Source organism: Bactrocera dorsalis, chromosome 5 (genome assembly GCF_023373825.1).
Source record: "Bactrocera dorsalis isolate Fly_Bdor chromosome 5, ASM2337382v1, whole genome shotgun sequence".
NCBI classification, from domain to species: Eukaryota; Metazoa; Arthropoda; class Insecta; order Diptera; family Tephritidae; genus Bactrocera; species Bactrocera dorsalis.
Window position 1 is genome coordinate 18,401,933 of NC_064307.1, and position 22,055 is coordinate 18,423,987.

The 22,055-nt window shown below is 34.3% G+C and overlaps 1 protein-coding gene across 6 annotated transcripts in view; it reads left to right on the plus strand.

Annotated features, from left to right (window-relative positions):
• LOC105232895 (solute carrier organic anion transporter family member 74D) overlaps positions 1 to 22,055 on the plus strand; it is a 110,549-nt gene that overhangs the window by 84,000 nt on the left and 4,494 nt on the right. For 4 of the 6 annotated variants that reach the window (XM_049459401.1, XM_049459400.1, XM_049459402.1 and 1 more), the window contains exons 6-9: positions 17,518 to 19,237; positions 19,873 to 20,352; positions 20,431 to 20,794; positions 20,893 to 21,068. In XM_049459401.1, coding sequence (XP_049315358.1) covers positions 17,971 to 19,237; positions 19,873 to 20,352; positions 20,431 to 20,794; positions 20,893 to 21,068 — 2,287 coding nt within the window. In that variant the 5' untranslated portion in view covers positions 17,518 to 17,970. Of the gene's footprint in view, positions 1 to 15,307; positions 15,626 to 17,517; positions 19,238 to 19,872; positions 20,353 to 20,430; positions 20,795 to 20,892; positions 21,069 to 22,055 lie in introns of those variants that run through there. The other 2 variants (XM_049459405.1, XM_049459404.1) reach the window with 2 other exon arrangements.

Consider the following 22,055-nt stretch of genomic DNA (forward strand, 5'->3'; position numbering starts at 1 on the left):
TTCAACTTATAATTGAATGAATGTGTAGTTTGTAGTCTTTGCATTGTAAAATATCGAGAAAAATTATCAAACGCCGATTCCTTAGAATTTGGTTTTTAAGCTACGCCAACTACTTGGCGTTAAGCTTTGCCAAAATCATTAGACATCGTAAATGTACCAGTTATTAACAATTTTTTATGCAAATAGACACTCACTCACACATATGTATACTATATAATATATACATATTTGCGTACAAGTATTGGGCATTGTGTGCTTGTGCAAGTACTTAAGATTGGCGTGAAAGAAAATGGCTTGTATTTGCGTTAAAAATAAGTTCACTTGTATACAGGCAAACATATATCTATATATAGAATTTTGGAGAACAACATGGAAGAATTTGGCAATAAAAGTCAGCGAATTGCGACCATATGACGAATAATGCGTATTTTTTGAATTGTGTAAATAAAGATAATAATAATTTGCTAATAAAATGTGAAATTTGTAAAAGAAAGTAGAATTTTTAGTTCGTTAGGTGATTTGTTGACAACTAATGAATACCACTAACGGTTCCTGGCAGCTATCGAAGCTTGTTCCTTTAATTTCTAGTTAATATTTTACACTCACACTGCTGAGTCATCATACTTTCTTTTTAGATATCTCTTTTCATAAAGAATTTAGGTTAGTCGACCCTTATGTATGTAGAGTAGAAATCTTAAATTTTATACAACCTTTCTATAATAGCAGCTTTCAACAGTCAACTCCAAATAGATTTTTGGTTTGACGGTGCTTCAAATCGTATACGCACGTAGTTTCGAAGAAACTAATATTTACAGAATCCTCTCCTCTCTACCATATAGCAGGAAACCGGCTTCGCAAGTAGTAGAAAAATATCAACTGAAAATAACTCGAGTTACCTTACGAATCTAGAGTAACCCTTGATCGACTTCGTTCTGTTTACTCCAATAGGTTAAACTTCTGCTTGTGAAGAATCGAACCCAATTTTACAATGAGTCCCCGCATGGCTCCAACTACCTCTTTGCATGTCCCGTCGAAACAGCACGTTTCCTGGGCCTCTCATTAGCTGATGTTGATAATAATTACCCTTCGTCCAAACGGGATACCCGCTACAACAGGAACCAATGTAAAAATCCTTTATTTTTTATTTATTGTATCAGAATTGGCTCTGTTCTTACGAAGGCTACCCTCAACATAACCTAAACAGTTAATCAAACGAAGATCCAGCAATTGCAATAACATTTTAGATTACAAAAGCTGCACATCTACCAAAAAAAAACAGTTTATAAAACATAAAAAATATTATGAACTACTTCAAAAATCTTAGCTTGTGATATTTACAATAATATCAACCAACGAAGAAATATATTTCAAATTCAGCTAAAATTTTCGTACTTCAATTTCTCTTTCTTTGCTCAAGATATTTTGTATTCCTTTCTTAAAAACAAAAAAACAAGAAAAAGAAAAAATTAAAAATACGAAACCGTTAGTTGCACTTCATATAGTCTGTTTAACTTTTCAATTTGTTACCACTCTCTTTCTGCCTTTGCAAATATGCGAGTACACACAACAAATTCGAATTTATGTTAAGTAAATACAATATAATTTCATGTCAATTCGCGACGAAATCCATTGCAAATGTACTGAAATTCGGAAACGACATTAAAATTTACGAAAAACAGCGCAGAAGTAAACAAAAAATGTACCCACAAGTACAAATAAGGAAGAGCTAAAAGGCAACAAGATAAAAAAGGTGTCACTGATGCAGTCCAGTGAAGTGAATTCGATTCAACAGCAACTGTAACAACGAGACAATGGAGTAACTTTCGCGTATACTTAACACAATCCATAACTGTACACGCATTTTTTTCAACTTTAAGTCGATGACGAATCATATTTGAGTCAATATTAGCTCAAGTACACAACATACTACAAGTGTAAACCCTGTGAAGAAATTGCCGTAAATAGATTTTTTTTTATAAATATAGATACAAAATTTTAAATATTATTTTTGTTAGTAGTTATTTTCTAAAAATATTTTCAATTGTGGAACTTTTGCGTGGTTATTAAGGAAATAACATTTTGACACCTATCGTTTATATGCATATTAGTTTCAATAGTAGCATACCCACAACGAAAATTAATGGATAATACTTAATACTAAATTTCTCTCTGCAGGGCAAAGGCATCGCATTGTATTGTACTCCATTTTCTATCAGAAAGCATTCAATACAACCGTCTGGACACAGTTTTTTACTTAAAGAGTTCGTATGTACGAATATTTAAAAATAATTTACATTTAGCTTTTGGAGCATGTTTTTCCAAACATTTCATTCGACGCAACTACTTTGTATGCAGGAAGTCGCAAATAAAATTTAATAGGGCACCTAGCCCAAATGACGCAAGTCGTAAAGCGGATATTGGCCCATCGAGTTTACATAAATAAAAATTTCGAAGAAACAGCATACATTTGCATATACCATATATATTTTTTTTGTTGCTCTTTCTTTGAAGATTTTTTGAGAAAATAGCTTTTCGGCGTGGAACCAAAGGCTTCTTAACTTAAAGAGAGATTTGTTTTGGCATATTTTCAAAAAGAAATTAAACGCACATAATATAATGTTTGTCATTATGTTTCAAAAATTATTTCGGACAAGTGATCACCAGCACTGACTCGGGTAAATTCCAGCTGATGGACCCAATTTTTAATCGCTTTTGCAGCAAATTGTCAGTTTGTCACCAATCGTTATTGCCGACTATTCTCTTCCAAGTCCTCAATCGTAGAACGTAGGCGAGAACGCCAGGTAATACGCACATCAAAAGGTTATTTTAAAAATCGGGCCCGTTGGCCTTAATGGAACGTGTGACGCGCTTGATGGTCGGTTAGCTTCAATATCCTTCTACAAAATCTGGCATAAAGTGGAAGGGCACCCCTCCAATTGGCGTATGGACTCATTTGGGTATTTTTCTATACTCTGCTCCACTTAGAAGACGCACATTATTCACTGCATGTAACGTGGACACCGATCCATGGTTACTCGAATTAATAAATTTGCTCGATTTGCAACCGTTGCTCCGTAGTAGATCTAAATAATTATATGTAAGTAGTACTAAACTGAATCTAAATCAAGTAGCAGTTGTCAAAAATACCACCTCCGAAAAAAGTCGGTTGGGTTAGGTTAGATGGCTGATCAAAGCTCGCACGGGGACTGCTATATATGTATAGTCCTTTGTGAAGCTATAGAAAAGAAGAGCTCCTGTGTTAGAACTTATAAATTGGAAAAACGCTTTGTAGCCAATGTACTAAGAGGAGACTAGCCTTATTGAGGGCAAAATGATCACTGGATATCTTATGATCGATATTGGGCCAGAATACTTTTGCGATAGCCAAGCTTCCGCGAAGCCCAGCTATCTAGTAGTAGAAAACAAGATGATACGGGAGCACCGACCCGCCGCCATTTTACTGATAGCGGTTCTAGGTGCCTTTCCTTGCTAAGGCCTGGCGCCCATACCAGTCTTATCTAAAAGACACACGATGCCAGAGACGTTAGGCACTCCTTGACCAACCCCTAACGAACTGTTAAGGGGTTCAAGGCTAGTATCGCCGCTCTGCTATCTTAGTGAATGGTCACTTCTCTGAAGGAGGCTACACTCTGGAGCTTGAAAGACACTGCAATAGTCTGGAAGAGTGAAGATAGACAGTTCCTGACAATAAACTCGTCCACCAACTTTTCCCCTAAGTTTTGACCCATCCGTAAAGAAGTCCCTCTCCTCCAACGGCTTCTTCCCACCAGCAACTCCCTCGTCGGTATATGGCGACGAGAAGGAGCCGCCAAAGTTCGGTTTGTCGACTCCATGATCCAAGTGAACCTGTATGAAGTCAAAGTACATATATAAAGAGATTATCAGGTTCTCTGAGTCTGATAACAACTTTCGCAGCCATACACCTTCCGACGATATCTATGGGCACTTTGTACAAGATGGTGTGTGGCATGATTGGAGTGGACCTTACTGCACCACATATGCTGATGAGCATCGCCCGTTGAACGCTCACGAGTTTCTTTGCAAGTGTGGTATTTTCTACAGCCCTACACCACTTAAAAACTCCATAAAACATAATGGGCTTAACTGTCGTAGGCCAGAGCACCACTTTCGGTTAGAGGTCCTACCTTTTACCATGTCTACAGCAGTATATGGCAATCGATGCTTTTTTTTGCTCACTTTTTGATATTCGGCGTCTATGAAAGCTTCATATTCAGGATGAGCCCTAGAAAATCCATTGTATCCGCCTGTTACAGATGGATGTCTCCCATCCCCATATCCCCCACCGAATAAAACCCATTCTTGGAAGCTGAAGCATACCTACATACATCATAAATTGTTTATGGCAGTATCAAATAAAAATTGTATAATACACATTTCTGTGAAGCAGAGATACTAAGTTTTAATAGCACAATTCATTGTTTACATACTTATTCATAAGTTCCTACAAACATATATACACCTATGAATGTACGTACTTGTATACAGCCAATACAGCATTGCATGTGTAATGGCAAGCGGCAACCGGTGGCTCTCAGTCGATTGCTTAACAGATATTGGCAGTCATATTATTGTAGTTTCATACTGCTGTTATATTCATTACTTTTGCCGTTTTTTCAGGTTACTCTTACTGCTAGTTTACCAGCTAGTAGTATATACTTATGTGCATATGTATGTCTATTGCGCAAGCGCAACTATTGCGAAATTACAAATGCACTCGTTTCCTTATAGTTTGTTGCTGTTTTTGCTGTTTTTGCTATTGTTGCTATTTCCTCTTTCTACAATCGCTCTTCACTACCTGTTTGGACGCTCTTCACTGCCGCCTCTAAATGTTCCCCCCTCCCCCACAAGAGCAAGCTGCAATTTCACTTCGCTATCGATTGGACTATTGGACTTGGCCGGCTTTGCTGTGTGATCTGGTCTGGTCCAGTCCAGACTTTTGCAATAACAATAACAACCAAATGATACAACATCAAATGCATAACATTGAAAGCAAAATTGTCAAGCTCGTCTGCCGTGTAGCATCGATTATGCTGTTGATGTTGCTAACAGTCTTGACCACTATTACCATTGTACGCCATTGTATATGCTTTCTTATAGCTTAGCAATAGCCGGTTTTTGTTTTTATTTTACACTTTGAGATCATACTAATGTATTTCAAGTGCATAGTGCAGTGACTGCAACATTTCACTTTTCTGCTTATTCGATGAATTAGCCTGCGGATAAACGTTTTGTGATGTTCTGAATTGTTTGTCAGGCTTTATTTGATTTTATTACAGAAGGAGTAATAATTTAGATTAAAAAAAATCGTTTATACCACTTTTAGGTGGAATTTTTTTCGCGAAATTTTCTAATTTGCAAGTAAATCCACTTCATCCCTTTAGTGATTTTTCTTAAATATGTTATGTTGCTTCTTAATTAAGCCAATTAGCAGTGTTTCTCATATTTATAGAGTTGTAAGCAATCATTTAATTAAGGATATGTGCACATCAAATCATATTAAAAGGCCTTTTAAAAAGTAACTAAGGAGTTGTGAGCAGTGATTTGATTGAGTGAATTTAGTGATCATATTGTATGGTCATATTCAATTTAATAACTGACTCAATTAATGCCTATAATAATTACACTGAATTTCAATCATTTTCCCAATTTTGTAGTTGAACTTCATTAACTCGCATGTAATTAACTCAGTTAATGAATTGATTCAAATTTCTAAAAGAATTATACTTAATTTTAACCACTTTTCAAATTTTCTTTTCCATACTTGAATTGCTAAATACTTGATCAACTCAGTTAATTGTTTTCAATTACATAATTAACTCAATTAATAGGTTCACGGAAATTTCTATAAAAATTACACCTCATTTTTATTTTTTATTTATTTTTTATTTTTTTACTTGTATTGCTAAATGAATCATATAGTTTTATTCAATTATATAATTGACTCAATTAATGAAAATTTCTATAAGAATTATACTTAAGAAGAAACACTTTTAACATTTTTTTTATATATTAAATGAATTATTAAAAACTCGATTAACTTATTTAATTGTATTCAATTATAAAATTGACTCAATTAATGGGTTCTCGGAATTTCTATAAGAATTATACTTAATATCAAACACTTTTAAATTTTTCTTTTACATAATTGTATTGCTAAATACTCGATTAACTTATTTAATTGTATTAAATTTTATAACTGACTCGATTAATTGGTTCTCGGAAATTTCTATAAGAATTATACCTAATATCAAAAACTACAATTTTTTTATTGAAAGATTAAATACTCGATTAACTCATATAATTGTATTCAATTATGTAATTTACTCAATTAACTCCTTATCCCATCTTTATACGTACTAAATCTTAATAACAAATTCAATTCAATTCAATTCAATTTACTTTCTCTCCAACCGAGTTCACTTTTTATCCATTTAAACGTCGCTCCCCCCGCCACATTCAAATTCCACTTTTGCTATTACTTTTTTCTACCGTTTAGTTTTCATTGACTTTAATATTCGCTCTCGACACGCCACCATCTTAAACTTGTTGCATACATACATACATATATACAAAAGCTATAATAAACTAAACAATAAAAATATTTATACATAAACACATGCAAATATATATAAATAAATACTGGCATATAGTGAATGTTTAAATGAATGCCGCCATTTGAGTGTTTATTTTAGCTTTAATTTCAGTCGCTTGGTCACTGCCGCTGACTTTGACCTTCACATTGAATTTGTGAATTGTAGCGAAAATTGAGTTCACGCATACACGCACATACACATATAGTGAAATACTTGTAGTATGGGCAAATTTAGCTGTGCCCAGCGAAGAAATCGCCGGTACTTAATAAGTGACTGGCAATTTTTACACATACATACATACATATGTGTATTTTTATGAATATGTTTTATATTCTTTTTTTGCTTGATGTAGTAAGTATTATATGTATGTGTAGTTAGTTAGTCAATTTAACAAACAAGTGTCTAATCAACTCAACTTACAAAATAAGTAATACATAAATGCTATATGAAGAATGAAAAAAGAAATTATTTTTAAAAATTTCCTAATTGAAATTTTTAGCTTTTTGTATCGTTAACGATTGATATTTGTTACCAAACAGCTTAAAATGTTTGTTAATTTTAAAATACTGTTTTAAGTTATTTTACTTCGTTTCCTTATCTTTTTCAAAAATTTCAACCGGCAGCCACTCGAGTTTTTATTTGTGAAAATTTGTAAGAATCATTTTATCAGTCTATCGGCAAACACGGAAAATGTTCCAATCTTTGGGTTTTTAAACGAACATTTTTGAACACTATTCTTCGCCTATGTCTTTCCAAACTGACTTACCACAGCTTACAAGGAATACGTAATGAGTTTGAAAACAATATACGAGAGCAATCCGATTGGATAGGCTCGTTTTATGTCAACGCTTAATCCAATTTTTCACACACTTGTTATAAGCCTTGGCTGAGATGGCCTTTAGTGCCTTCAACGAATTTTGGTTTTTTCGGTTTCGCTTATTTTTTGAAACGCCATTCGCTAGATTATTAATCAGTTTCGACGTCGTATTCACAAACCCACGTCTTCTCACCAGTGATGCGTTTAATATGTGTAGGTTCCTCAGCTACATTGTCAAGCTTTTTTTGACCTGTTTAGTCACTTATTTTTTGAAACGCCATTCGCTAGATTATTGATCAGTTTCGATAAAAATATTCACAAACCCACGTCTCCTCACCAGTGATGCGTTTGATGAGTGTAGGTTCCACAGCTACATTGTCAAGCTTTTTTTGCGACCTGCACACGACATCGTTTTTGCAAAAGATTCAGGTCTTATTGCACCAATAGAAAATAAATATTTATCGATTTATAGATGGACCAGTCCGATTCATGTTTGATCATTGATATATACAAAGTTTGACAGTTTGGTGTTAATATAATTTCAATCATAAACAGTTGACTGCATATTGTAAAAATACTAATAATAATTTTAAGCGATTATACGAATGTACAGTTAAAACACCGAAAAAGCGAATTTTCCACATTTTTTTTGAAAAACTTTTAAATTTATTGATTCAAAAATTTGTAGACATATTATGGTATCTTTTAACTGTATTTCAAGATATAGAATTAGTAAAAATATTTATTTGGAAAGAAACTACAGCTGATCACCGGCAGCTCCTCTCAAAACAGACGTTTTGCGGTGACCACTATATCTTTGAACTGGATCCTCTGAAATTAAAAAAATTAAACAGAGTTCGTTAAAATAATGTCTAAGCTAGTAAAGCTAATCGAAGAGATAAGCAAAATAAATTTTTTTGAAAAATCGAGTTTTGACCAAAATTTCGACCTTAAATTGCTTATAAAAAAATAGTATCGTTGAAAAAATTATTCGATGTATTTAAGAAGGTCGTGTTAAAATTTGAGACTAATTAGTTTAACGGTTTTCGAGTAATGTTGATCACCAACTTTGAAAACACCATTTTGAGAAAAATTTGGCTTTGTACTACCAAGCACTTTCAAACGCCTTTTCAAATTTGCCTGTAACTTCGAAAATTTCACTGAAATCTTTGTATATTCTTAAATTTATGTACATTAAAAAATAAAATTAAAAAAAAATCGATTTTTTGAAAATAAAATTAAGGAATTAGAAGTTTCGAAATTATATCTTAAGCGCTATATTTAAATCTCTTTGCATAATTTAATGACAGGGTGTTCAAACAAAATCTTTATAGTGGCTATAACCAAAGTAGTGTTGCATATTCCAATTTCTTTTAACTAGAGGGTGATTTTTTAAGAGCTTGATAACTTTTTTTTAAAAAAAAACGCATAAAATTTGCAAAATCTCATCGGTTCTTTATTTGAAACGTTAGATTGGTTCATGACATTTACTTTTTGTCCAATTTTGGGCAACTTTTTCGAGCATTTCGGCCGGTTTTTGGCAACAAAAAGTTTGTTAGCATCGAACGATAGCGATCGCCATTCACCGTAACGTTCAACCAGAAATGAGCCTCATCGCTGAACAAAATTTGTCGATAAACACATTTCGAACCGAACACTGATTTTGGTAATAAAATTCAATGATTTGCAAGCGTTGCTCGTTAGTAAGTCTATTCATGATGAAATGTCAAAGCATACTGAGCATCTTTCTCTTTGACACCATGTCTGAAATCCCACGTGATCTGTCAAATACTAATGCATGAAAATCCTAACCTCAAAAAAATCACCCGTTATAAATTCTCTTATACCTTTGTTCAATCGATCAAAAGTCTTTGAAAATGTTAAACATAAATGTCGAACTTTACAGTGGGAACTATGTATTTATGTAGCAGTCATGCTCGAATATCTTCTTAAACAAAATTTTTTAGTGACATAAAAATTATTGCATTATTTTGTTGAAATATGAATTTAGCATAATTTTTCACAGACATACATATGTATGTAGTATACAAATGCATATACTCGTATGTATATATGTGCATAAGTAGTTAATGAAAATACCTATGTACATATATAAGTAGGGATATATGCATACATATTTCCTGGGTCATTCTGAAAAGCAACACCAATCAAAACACTAACCGCAGAATGTATAGAGTTATGCAATTTGCACGAACTTTTTGCTTTTGCAAAGGAAATGCCATCAAACCGTCGACTACCTGCCTATAAGCAAAAGAATGAAAGGGCAAGCAAACAAACGAATCGTCATCGCCGGACGAAGAGAAACCAATACAGACACCATCAACCACTTATCGAGTTCAATGTGCTTAGCTGCAGCAAAAAAAAAACGTAAAACCAAAAAGCAACAATAAGAACAAAAACAACAACACAAATAATAAGAAAAGCAACAGCAAAATAAACAACAATAAGAACAACACGAACGCAAAGCTCGGCGAACAGCGACTGCAGCAGCAGCGACAACGAAATGAAGTTAGCATTGAAAGTGGATGCAGCAACGGCGACGTCAACAACAACAGCAACACAACACATTCAAAATTTGCCATCAAAAGCAAAACCAATACATATGTGTATGTATGTGTGTGCGATCAGGTGTAGATACGTAAGAGTGAGGCTAAATTTGCACGCATGCGTGCTGTTGCAACGATCACATGTTTGTATGTATTTGAATGTGTGTATTGCTGCATCCTCTGCTCGACCTATTGGCTACAGTCAATGCTTTGTTTTTATTGTTATTGTTGTGGTTATTCTGCGGCCAAGACAAATCTGTGTAGAACAAAAGCGTGTGGAATCGCCGCAAAGTGAATGATCTCTGGCCGAACAGGCAAAAAAAAACAAAACAAAAATAACAAAAGCAACAACAAAGCCAACGACATCATCATTACCAGCGGCCGGCATGTTGCTACGTAGCAACAGACGCACAGGTTGAAGAACGCCGGCTAGTTGCTGCAGCAGACAATCAGCAGCGCTTTATGTTTGTTGTCGCTAATACTATATACATATATATGTATGTAACTATGTATTGTTGTTGGGTTTGCTGTGGTCGCGGCTATTGTCTCGCTTTGTGCGCGACGTTGCATGTGTGCTTGCGAAAAGCGCTAAACTTGGCCTGTAAACAGCGTTGAAGAAATACGAATTATGACCAAACTACCGTCGCAAAATTCAAAATTCACCAAAGCAACAACAACTACAACACGAACAAACAGCGGCGTCTCATACTTGCAGCTGTGCTGCAAGCGCATCTTCTGCGCAACTCTTCGTTTGTGTGTTTATAAATATGTATTATTGCATGTGTGTGGTTGTGTCTATGTATGTATGTATGTACGACCGCATATATGTAAGTATGTATATATGTATGTATGTATGTGATTGTATGCAAAACTTCACCTTTGCTATTGTTGTTCTCACTGCAGCTTGACGCTGCTGTTGTTGCATCAGCGCAGAATGTCAAGGAACTTTACTCGTCACTGCCAACTATGACCAAATACCCATAGCCTTCTTCTCTCATTTTCGCTTTTTCTATTACTCTCCCAAGTTCGTCTTTAGTCTTTTATTTTTTATGTTTTTTTCCGCATTCACTTCGATTGCCTTGCGGTGTTTTACTTAAGCGCCGATTTTCTCAAATTCTTACTACTTTTCGGAACAACATTGCTTTGTATTGAGTTGTTTCATCTTTATACAGACACTGATGTATCCACAATCGCATCAAGCATTGCTTTATTTTTGATATTTCGGATAAACCGGAAGAAAATAAAATCAAAAGAACAATCATTTCCATAAGTAGCATGATTTTCACTCAGATATCTCGAACCAATTCGCAATAGCACAACCCGGTAGTGTTGTCTGCTGGAAAGGCTGGCGCTATCTGGCTATATCTTAAAGGATTTTATACCAGAGATATTCAACAATATAGCTGAACATCTAATTATTTTAAACTCAAAGATTGAGAATCCGTAATTCTTCCATAGTGGAACGACTCCAACTAAACAGCCATTTAAGCGGTTACATGGGCTTACGAGTCCACGAGTCGAGTTTTTTCATGATTTTATTAAATTCTACAACACCTCTAGAATATTTTCCTATTTTCAAGTTGATCCGGACCATAAACTTTGCGCAAAACTTTTCTCTCGAACACACAAAGGCCAGCTCATAAGATGATGTTATTGTCCATGCTACCATCCGCCATAAAGCAGGACTTGTAGAATTTGATCTTGCCTACTCAGTCCAAAGTAACACCTGTTCGTAAGAGTGATTCTGCATTGGATTTCAAGATTTCACAAAAATCACAATTCTCACTAAGTTTTATGAAGTAAGTATGTGAGGTTTACCTCACTGACTGACGTAAATTCAAAAGCTCAAATGCTCACAACTTTATCACAATTCTATGATGTCAGAAAGCAAACCTCACACATTTTTCTTCACAAATCAGCTATGAGGTTATCTCAGAATAGGACTCGTTCACAACAAATATTCCCTACTAACACACATATCTTTTAACGCTCACTTCATACCGGTACATCCATTATTTTGTATTACATCGTTCTAAATTGGTAATTTTCGCTTGGCAAAGATCGGTTTTCTCAAAAACATCTCTAAGTTTTCAGTGTTTCTTTAAAAAATCGACGAAAACACCAAAAAACGAATAACGAATTTTGCGTTGAAAAAATTCGAAAAAATTACGATTATTCCATATTTTATAATATTTATTTATTTTGTCATTTTAACATCTAAATTTCTAATTCAAAAAACAGCTGTGTTCATCCAATTTTGTAAATAAAAATCGTACTATTTTTCATGAAATAAACGAAGTTTCAAATTTAATTCAACCTTGAACGAAATTATTTTAATTGCCTACAAATTGCCTAATAATTGACAATTGTGAAAGTGTTGTATTGGAAAAAACAACAAAATCTTTGCTATGAAATATATATGAAAACAAAATTAGCAATTAAATTAATTAGAATGGTGGCAGTAATTTTGTTTACTTTAATGTGTATTTATCTGCAAATTGTCACATTTGCGTAATTTTCCCTTTCCAATTCGCAGCTTTAATTGAATCACTCTCTGCAATTGTTTATACAATTACATCAAATTCGCAATCTGAAAAATAACAGTGATTGCTAGAAATGTTTTGTACCGCCAATTTTCATGTTTCATTCTATAAAATGACAAATCTTAATAATAATAATAAGTGACCATGTGGTCGCTGCAAAAATTGATAACAAAATCTTATTTACGCAATAATTGTGCTAAAATGCAAACCAGTGCAAGATTGAGTACATTTTCAGTACATTTCGAATATGAAACGTGCCATAATTAATATGTTGCGCAAAAGTCACATTCTTGTGTACAAACATATATAAATTTCGGTATATATGAAAGCAGATTTTTTCCAAGCCATAAAAAGTGCAACACCATTAAACCAAGCGTAGTAAATATGGATGTCATACTTACATATATATATTGCATATATGTATTATGTATGTATGCATGCCGACCTTTGATAACGAAAAATAAATTATCAGTAATAACATACACAGGCATAAAACTCAGTAAATAAGTATCTGGCCATATTTTTGCCAGCAATTACGGTCCAACATTTTTTCTGCACATTTTCATATATGCACCACATTGTGGAATATAAGTAAATGTTAGTTGGTAGCAGTAGCAGAATTGTTCCGTGACAATTATCGCTAAACACATGGATAGAGAACGGTTTGGTTCTATGAACTCGAAAACATCCTCTAACGAAGCAATATCCTTAATTGAGTCAATTATGAATTATTTCCAATTATTGTTGTTAGTATTAGTGTAGAGATTAAGCTAACTGATCAATTCTTAATTGAGTCAATTAACAATTTTTCTCATTAGTGTAAATATTTAACTAATTTTTAGCCCTTTAATTTGGCCATTTACGGAAAACGGTTGGTTCTATAAACCAAAAATCATCCCATAACGACCCAATACTCATTCTATATCTTATTATTTTTGCTAACTAAAACCATTATAGCCATTTCGGAAACAATCTCAATTGTGCCAATTAGTAACATTTTACATGCTAATGAACACTAATAGTTAATTAACATATCCTTAATTGAGTCAATTTTGCATTTTTTCCAATATGTATTAGTGTACAGAATTAGCTAATTGACAAATTATTGATTGAGTCAATTGAGAAGTTTTCCATACTTAATTTAGTCAATTAACAATCTTCCAACATTAATTGAGTTATTTAACTAATTTATTTAACTCCTTATTTTTGCTAAATAAAATCCTTATGTGCATTTCCAAAACAACCTCAATTGTTTCAGTTGGCATTTTTTTCTTTATACGTACTAATGAGTACAAATAGCTAATTAACATATTTTCAGTTGATTGAATTATGACTTTTTTCAATATGAATTAGTGTAGAAATTTAGCTAACTGACAATTTCTTAAAAGAGTCAGTTAAAAAATTTTCCATACTTAATTTACTAAATTAACAATTTTTCGACAGTTAATTGAGGCAATTAACAATTTTATTTAACTAATTTATAGCCCTTTAATTTGCGATTTTTCCATACTTAATTGAGTCAATTAACAAACTGACCAAATTCCATCATTAATTGAGTCAATTAACAACTTTTTATCATTTCAAAATTTTATTTAATAAATTGATAGTTCCTTAACTCGCAATTTTTCCATCCTTAATTGAGTCAATTAACAATTTTTGGACCATTAATTGAATCAATTGACATTTTTTATCATTAGTGTAGATATTTAGCTAATAAATAACCCTTTAACTTTTAATTACAACTTGTTACCATTACAAATTAAAGTACATAATAAGATAATTGGAAAACCTCAAATGAAGTCAATTAGAAACTTTCGTCCGAAAAATCAAATTTTACTAATAATCACTTCACTACTTTAATTGAGTCAATTAGAGCTTTTCCCTAATTTGTATAAAAAAAAATTAACTAAATTAAGGTTATGTCTTTACCAGTCTTTTAGGAAAAAAATAAGACGGACATGCACAAAGCTGTAAATTATTACCAAAAAAAAGTAATTATATTTGAAAATTTGCAAGCTGGAAATAAAAATTATTATTTATAAGCTGCTATGCCTCCAATTATTTTAAGCAACACAGCAGAATTCGACAAACAAACTACTGCTTAATTTAATTTATTAAAATTTATCAAAGCAATCTAAAATAATTGTTTTCTTCTCGCTAATTAACTATTCAAAAAAAACGCCAAAAACCGAAAACAAATTGCGAAAGCGATGTTCACGTCACGCGGCGGTCGCAGCTTTTTGCCCTGACATTGAATTCATTTCGGAAACTCACGCTTATAAATAACTACAATGAAATATACTTATGTATGTACATATATAGAAATATGTTTGTGTATATGTCGGTATAAATTATTTGTGATACACATACAGCCGTAAAAATTAAACAAATATACTTAAATATATTATATATGGTATATATATGTGTGTGTGTATAAGAAATCAACTTTTTTATTGTTTACTAGCCAATCTTGTATGTCGTTTTTTGCAAGCTGTATCAATATTGACACTGGCTGCGACTGCGACTGTGGCCTAAAATGGCTGCACTGCACTGATAAAAAATCCATGCACACATAAGCAAATGCACACTCATATATAATTATATCGCTTTTTTATATGTATATATGTAAGTGTGTAAATATGAAAAATAATGTCAAAATGTTATATGGCAATTCTTCTACTGCTTCTCCAGCGCGATTGCGTTGGTGCATTTTTTCGGTAAATTTTTCATAAAATTTAGTCAAAATCCGGCCTTCGCCGTCAGTGGACGTATAATTTGTGCAGCAATAATGCAATAAATATTGCCAAAAAACGCTAGTGAACAACTTAACATTTGTTATTGTGATAATTCTTATCGGCATTAAAAAAACGCTGTTGATAACAATTCCCGTCACCCAATTACCTACTTTCGCTGCGTGTGACTACACGCAAAGCAACCTAATTATTTTTGCGGGTGTATTTGGCACGCATACGCAGAAAATACGCATAGAAACGACAAATAAATACAACAAAAAATCGTTTTAAAAATAGTTTGTGAAATTTCAAGGTCAGTGTTGTATGGAAAGTGAGTACGTAATGATAACTGTACATAATCAAAACGTTATGACATGCTGATATCAAATGTGCAATAAAGATAGCGAAAATGAAGAATATTAAATAATAAATAGTTTAATTGAAAACGAAAGTGCATCTCACTGAAAATAAGTCTAGCACGTGAAATACATACATACATACACGTATGCAGAACTTACCCGGTTTTGTTTGTGTATGTGTGTTTGCGATTTTAAATTGTCTGTTGTTATCTATTAACCTTCAAATTGTTCAGTTGCCTCACCTGCTGCGTAGCTTATGACTCTACTATCTCTATACATATACCTTTATACATAACTGTAACGCAATTTGGCAAGAAGTTAGTGTATTTGACTGCATTATTTAACGACGTAATTATTGCTTAATATGTGTATGTGTGAGGGTGGTTCTTAAAGTGACAAAGGCAATAAATTCTTTATATAAAAGTTATGATAATTTTTTTTTCTAAAGTTTCCAACAACTGTTATATTATTGCTTCTGTGACAGGCCATTGCTTTGTATTACAAAAACTTTTATTAAGATTCCACTGGAAACTTTCGTAAAAATAAATAAAAAAATAAGACAAAATTAAAAATTAAAATGTTTTTTCAAAATTCGCAAAATACTTTTAGAACCTGGCCTTGAGTTCTCGCTAATTTTGATATACATATGTATGTATAACAAGATATAATTTTCTGTATACCAAATATAATAGCAATACATAATATAAAAAAAATGGCGATTAGCAACTAAATAACTTGAGATTAGTTGCGGTTGTTTTAATTTTTTATTTTTACAAACATACATTATTAACAAAGAAATTCATAATTTTTGGAAAAAAATATTTTAAGCTCGGTCATCACGACGCCATTTCCGGTGATCCCTAGAAAGCAAATGCGTCCTGGTTGGCAGGATAACTCTTTACAAGATCATCTAAAGTGAAAAAGTACGTGTTTTAGTTAGAACTTTAACTTAAAACTTGGACGAAGGAAAAAAGAAACTAAAAAATGTTTTTTTTTCAGACATTTTTACAAAAAAATTAAAATTTCGCCTTTTTTTTCAAATAATTGTAATCGAATCCTTCGTCCAAGTCTCTAGGAATTGTATCTCAAAGGCCTGTGTAAAGTATCATAAAGAACGGTTGAGTAGTTCTCGAGAAATCTTGCAAGCCGATTTCAAAAACACAGTGTCGAGAAAAACGAGTTTAAAGACGGCACAGTTAGCCTAGCTAACCTCGAGCACACAAGTTTTCAAAGCTGTATCTCCGAAACTATTACTCGGAACGACTTGAAAATTTAGAACAATATTTTAGAGATGTTGTAGAATTTAATAAGACAATCAAAAACTCGACTTTTTGAAACCCGTAAACCCATGTAACGCCTTAAGATTTCTTAACCACTCCTTAATTCAAAAAATCATTCAAAAACATGTGAATTTTAGAAGTTCTACTTGAAACAATTGTTACACCAATACAAGAGGCGAACATACTTCCCAAATAAGTGGTCTAGAAATATCAGTCATCTATAAGGTGGATTTATCATTAGCCTTTCTGAGTGAAAAAAATCCTTAAATTCTATGATAACAAAACCTCTGGTTTGGTGTTTTCACACTGTTCTTTGAAAACATACTTTTTGATACTTACAGTAGAAGGATCATTAAGACTTTATCATTAGCTTTCTGGGTGAAAAAAATCTTTAAAGTATTAGGATGACAACACTTCAGTTTTGGTGCTTTCCCACTGTACTTTGAAAACATATTTGACTTGACACTTGCAGTAAAAGGATCATTAAAGACTTTAAACTCAATTTTCCTTTTCCTTTAAAATAAATTATGTATTATTTTTTAAAAGTGTAATAATCCAATTCCTTCAATTTCTTCTATTTCCAGACACTGCCATATAAAAAACAGAAGCTGCAAACTTTACAACCTTCAACTTCAAAACTACCTCGTTCAAGCTACAAAATATTGAAAATAATTCGTAAAACCGTTTGAAAATAAGCTGCCAGTGTCTTCGTTAAGACACCAACAAGACAACAAACGCATAAAACTCTATACAAAACAATACAAAAATAAATTAAGAAGCTCTAATCGGAGAACTTCAGTGTTATCAGCTATTATACAATAACAATATATCAAAAGCAGATATCGAAAATGGATGAATATTTAGTAGAAATCTCATAGAATAATTAAATTTGAAACATAAAAATCCCACTTTCAACCATATTGATTCCCAACCCTTCCCCCAACAAAAATATCCCAGCTACATCACACCAACCCCAACAAACTCCTACATTACCTACAACCTACCCCAACTACCAACACCGACAGCCACAACAAAATATGAATCCCTCGACAAATGCCAGCGACGTCGATGCCGCGGCAAATCCACAAATGCTCAATTTTCAGTCTCCACAACGCCAGATAAAGTCAAGCACAGCTTCAAGTCCAGCTGGTACACCCTACAAACAGAATGGCAGCAATGGCGATGCTAGTTTGAACGGCACACCATTACACAATGGTCACGGCAATGCAAATGGCACTAATGGTTATCAGAATGGTACACGACGTGATTCTACGCAAGCTTGGACCCCACTACTGTCGAACGGTAATGGTAACAGTGCTGCACTAAACAATGGTAATGGCAACGCTGGCTTGACAGACAACAGCTTAGTTTGCACAGCAAGTATTAATGGAGCGGAAGACGGCAGTCTAGCGGGACAAGAGGCGAATGAAACACTAGGTGATCCCACCACTGTACTATACACCACATCGACCAGTAATAACAACGAATGGAAAGATGCCGAACAAATTAATAACCTCAAAAACGGACTGTTACATTATCCGGTTAATCATCAGGGCAACAATAATGGTTCGCTAATGAACGGCAAGAATGGTATCGGCTTGGGCGTACCAGACAAGTATGATGAACAAGATCCACTTACCGGCTTATATGCACAAAAAAATACACGAACGCGTGAACCGGATGAATCGGATACAGATTCCGAGTTGAGTAATGGCGATCGACAAGCTCCCGGCTGCGGTTTATTCGGCTGTCGACCGAAATGGGCGCGTAACTTTGCCTCGACTAATGTCTTCATGGTGGTCTTTTTGCTCGCCTACATTTTACAGGGCATGTATATGACATATTTCGTGTCGGTGATCACTACCATCGAGAAACTATTTCAGATCAAATCGAAAACGACGGGTTTTCTACTAAGCGCCAGTGAGATGGGTCAAATTAGTACCGCTATGTTGTTAACCTACTTCGCAGGACGTGGTCATCGCCCACGTTGGATCGCTTGCGGCATGGTATTATTCTCCATTGCAGCTTTCGCTTGCTCATTGCCGCATTTTATATTTGGCAAACAACTGATGCAATCACTTGATACGCTCAGTAACGGCGGCAATGGTGGTAATGCGGCAATGCGCGCCTTACATGGTCAAATGCTGCACGCCAGTTATGGACTGCATGGAATGAATGACACAATAAATGTGACAAGTGCGAACGCATTGGAAGGTGGTCTCAGTGCATTGTTGGCCAATGTGCCGGGCTCACACGAAATGAATCTGTGCATACCGGGACAGAACTCAACGAATTCCAACTCAGGTAAGTTCACTATAAAATATATTTGTACTTAAGAGCAACGAAAAGGTGTGAAAATTAGGTGCAGAAATGGGCTTTCCTCAATTTGTGGTGTGTCTCACAAAAGTTTTTGGGTTTTAAGACATTCTTCTTCTTCTTTATTGGCGTAGTCACCATTTACGCGGTTATAGTTGAGTTTACAACAGCGCGTCAATCGTTCTTGCTCTTCGCTATTCAGTATAGTCCAAGTGTAGTCAGATCCTTCTCCACATGTTTTTTTCAACGGAGTGGAGGTCTTCCTCTTCCTCTACTTTCCTCGGAGGGTATTGCGTCAAAAACTGTCGGAGCTGGAGTGTTTTCATCCATTCAGTCCTTCTGTATACAAGCGAACTAGTCTTTCAGTTTTTGAGATATCGATCTGAAATTTCGCACACCTTTTTTCCCCCAAGACGGTGCTCATTTGTGAGATCCGCCGATATCGGATCCCGTACATTCTCTGAATAAATTTTTCAGATTTTACAGATTTTGTCGTTTTCAAGTTGTTTCGGATACAACCTTCAGTCCCTCTATTATCACTTATTTCGGTCCTTTATTTGACTAGGAAGTCTTATACTTTCTTAAATTTTTCCGATATTTAACCATATTTACCTTTTTTATAGAATGCGATGAGGATCAAAAACTGGAACAAGCATCACACTCAAAAATCACCGTTATTGTATTGTGCATATTCTTCGCTAGTCTTTTGAGCTCTGGCATTGGACAGACGGCAGTAGCCACACTAGGCATACCCTACATAGATGATAATGTGGCAAGTAAACAGTCACCCATGTATATGGCCATAACAATAGGTGTACGCATTTTGGGACCCGCATCCGGTTTCATTGTGGGTTCATTTTGTACACGCTGGTATGTGAATTTCTCCAATCCCGGCTTCGATGCAAGCGATCCACGTTGGATTGGTGCCTGGTGGCTGGGGCCAGTTGGTATAGGCACTCTAATGTTGCTGTCATCCTTTGCCATGTTCTCATTCCCAAAACAGTTGCGCGGCAAACGAAACCCCAATGCCGGCGAGGCTAAAGCGGATGGCGGTGATGAGGCGGCAGCCGCAGTGGAGGTGGATGAGAAGCCGAAATTGAGAGGTTTGATAACTTCCTTGTAAAAAATTCTTTGAAAATCTTAAGTGTTAAAATGTTGATTTATTATTTGTATTGTCAAAGATTTTCCAAAGACCGTAAGACGTCAACTGAAAAATGACATTTTGATGTTCCGCACTGCTTCGTGTGTCTTCCATCTCTTGCCAATCGCTGGACTCTATACTTTTCTACCGAAATACCTCGAAACGCAGTTCCGTTTAACCACCTATGATGCCAGCATGATTGCCGCCTTTTGTGGCATACTCGTCATGGGTGTGGGCATTGTAATATCCGGTTTGGTCATTTTGAAGTTGAAGCCGTCGGCACGTTCCGTAGCCGCTTGGATTGCGTTTACAGCGCTGTTCTACTCAGCCGGCATGGTTGTGCTGATGTTTGTGGGATGTAGCATGACCGATTTTGCTGGTTACAAGAGTGCTACGAGTGATTCGTAAGTAATATATAATGTATTTAATTTATTTAAAATATATTTAATATATAATATATAAGTGCATACATATTTTATTCCGAACTCATTTGCATTTACAGTCCTGCCATGATCGAACCAGCATGTGACCTCAATTGTTCCTGTGATACGGGCAATTACGCCCCCATTTGCGGCATGGATGGTCGTATATATATCTCCACCTGTCATGCGGGTTGTGCAGCGTCAGCATTGACTGATAACGGCACCTTATTCAGTAACTGTACATGCATTCCAGATTGTAAGTTTGAAAGCGTTATTTACACGTACACTCATACACACACACACACAGATACATACACATCTATTTACTCGTACTCACAATTTCCATATGCGCTCAAAGCATGTGCGCCATGCGTATACGTAACATTTTACCAAAACTCAAATTTCACCACAGGCAACCAAATTAGCTTTTCATTCATATAAATCATAAGAACTTTCATTTTTTATTAAGAATCAAATCAATATGTGATAAATTAAAAAAAATATATGCCTTTCTGGAGTAATATTTCCATTAGTATAACTAATTGGTTATATCCTATAGTATGCCGGGATTTTAATTTTTTAATTTCAAATATTTTAATCAAAATGTCTAAAATATTTTTCACGTAATCCAAAAATTGTAGTAAGATTTATAAAAGCTCAAATGAAGAGAGTGACCTATTTCTAACTGAAAAACAATAACTAAAAGTAATTAAGTGAATAAGGCAAAAAGAGCTAAACTGTATTGATATATAGTTACATTTATTAAAAATAAACTTTGATTTTCAAACCCAAATGGTAAAGCACATAGAAGTACGAACACTTGAGGTTAGAAATCTTAAAGTTATTTTTCATCAAGATTTTCGATTTTACAAATGATGAAAAAATAATATTAATGTAATCATGTCGACCTCTTGCCATCTCTCTAACACTCGTCTGGCGATTTTCAAGCACTTCACTTTTTTAAGATTTTCAACAGTTGAAGGTGTTTAAGGTAGTCTTCAATGATGTCTCGACCGTCTTAGAAAGCTTTTTAGCGCCCGTAAGCTCGTGTTTTTGATAAAGCTGAAACATCGTAAGCATTTTCCAACATTCGCAAAGATTCCGTAAACCAAATTTGGTTGGAAATACGCTTACGCGATTAAAGCTTTACAGTTTTTTATTAGGCATGTTATATTCATGAAATGTGGCATAGATTACTGGCCAAGGCATAACTACAGGCTTCGAACATAAAGGGTTTGTCCGG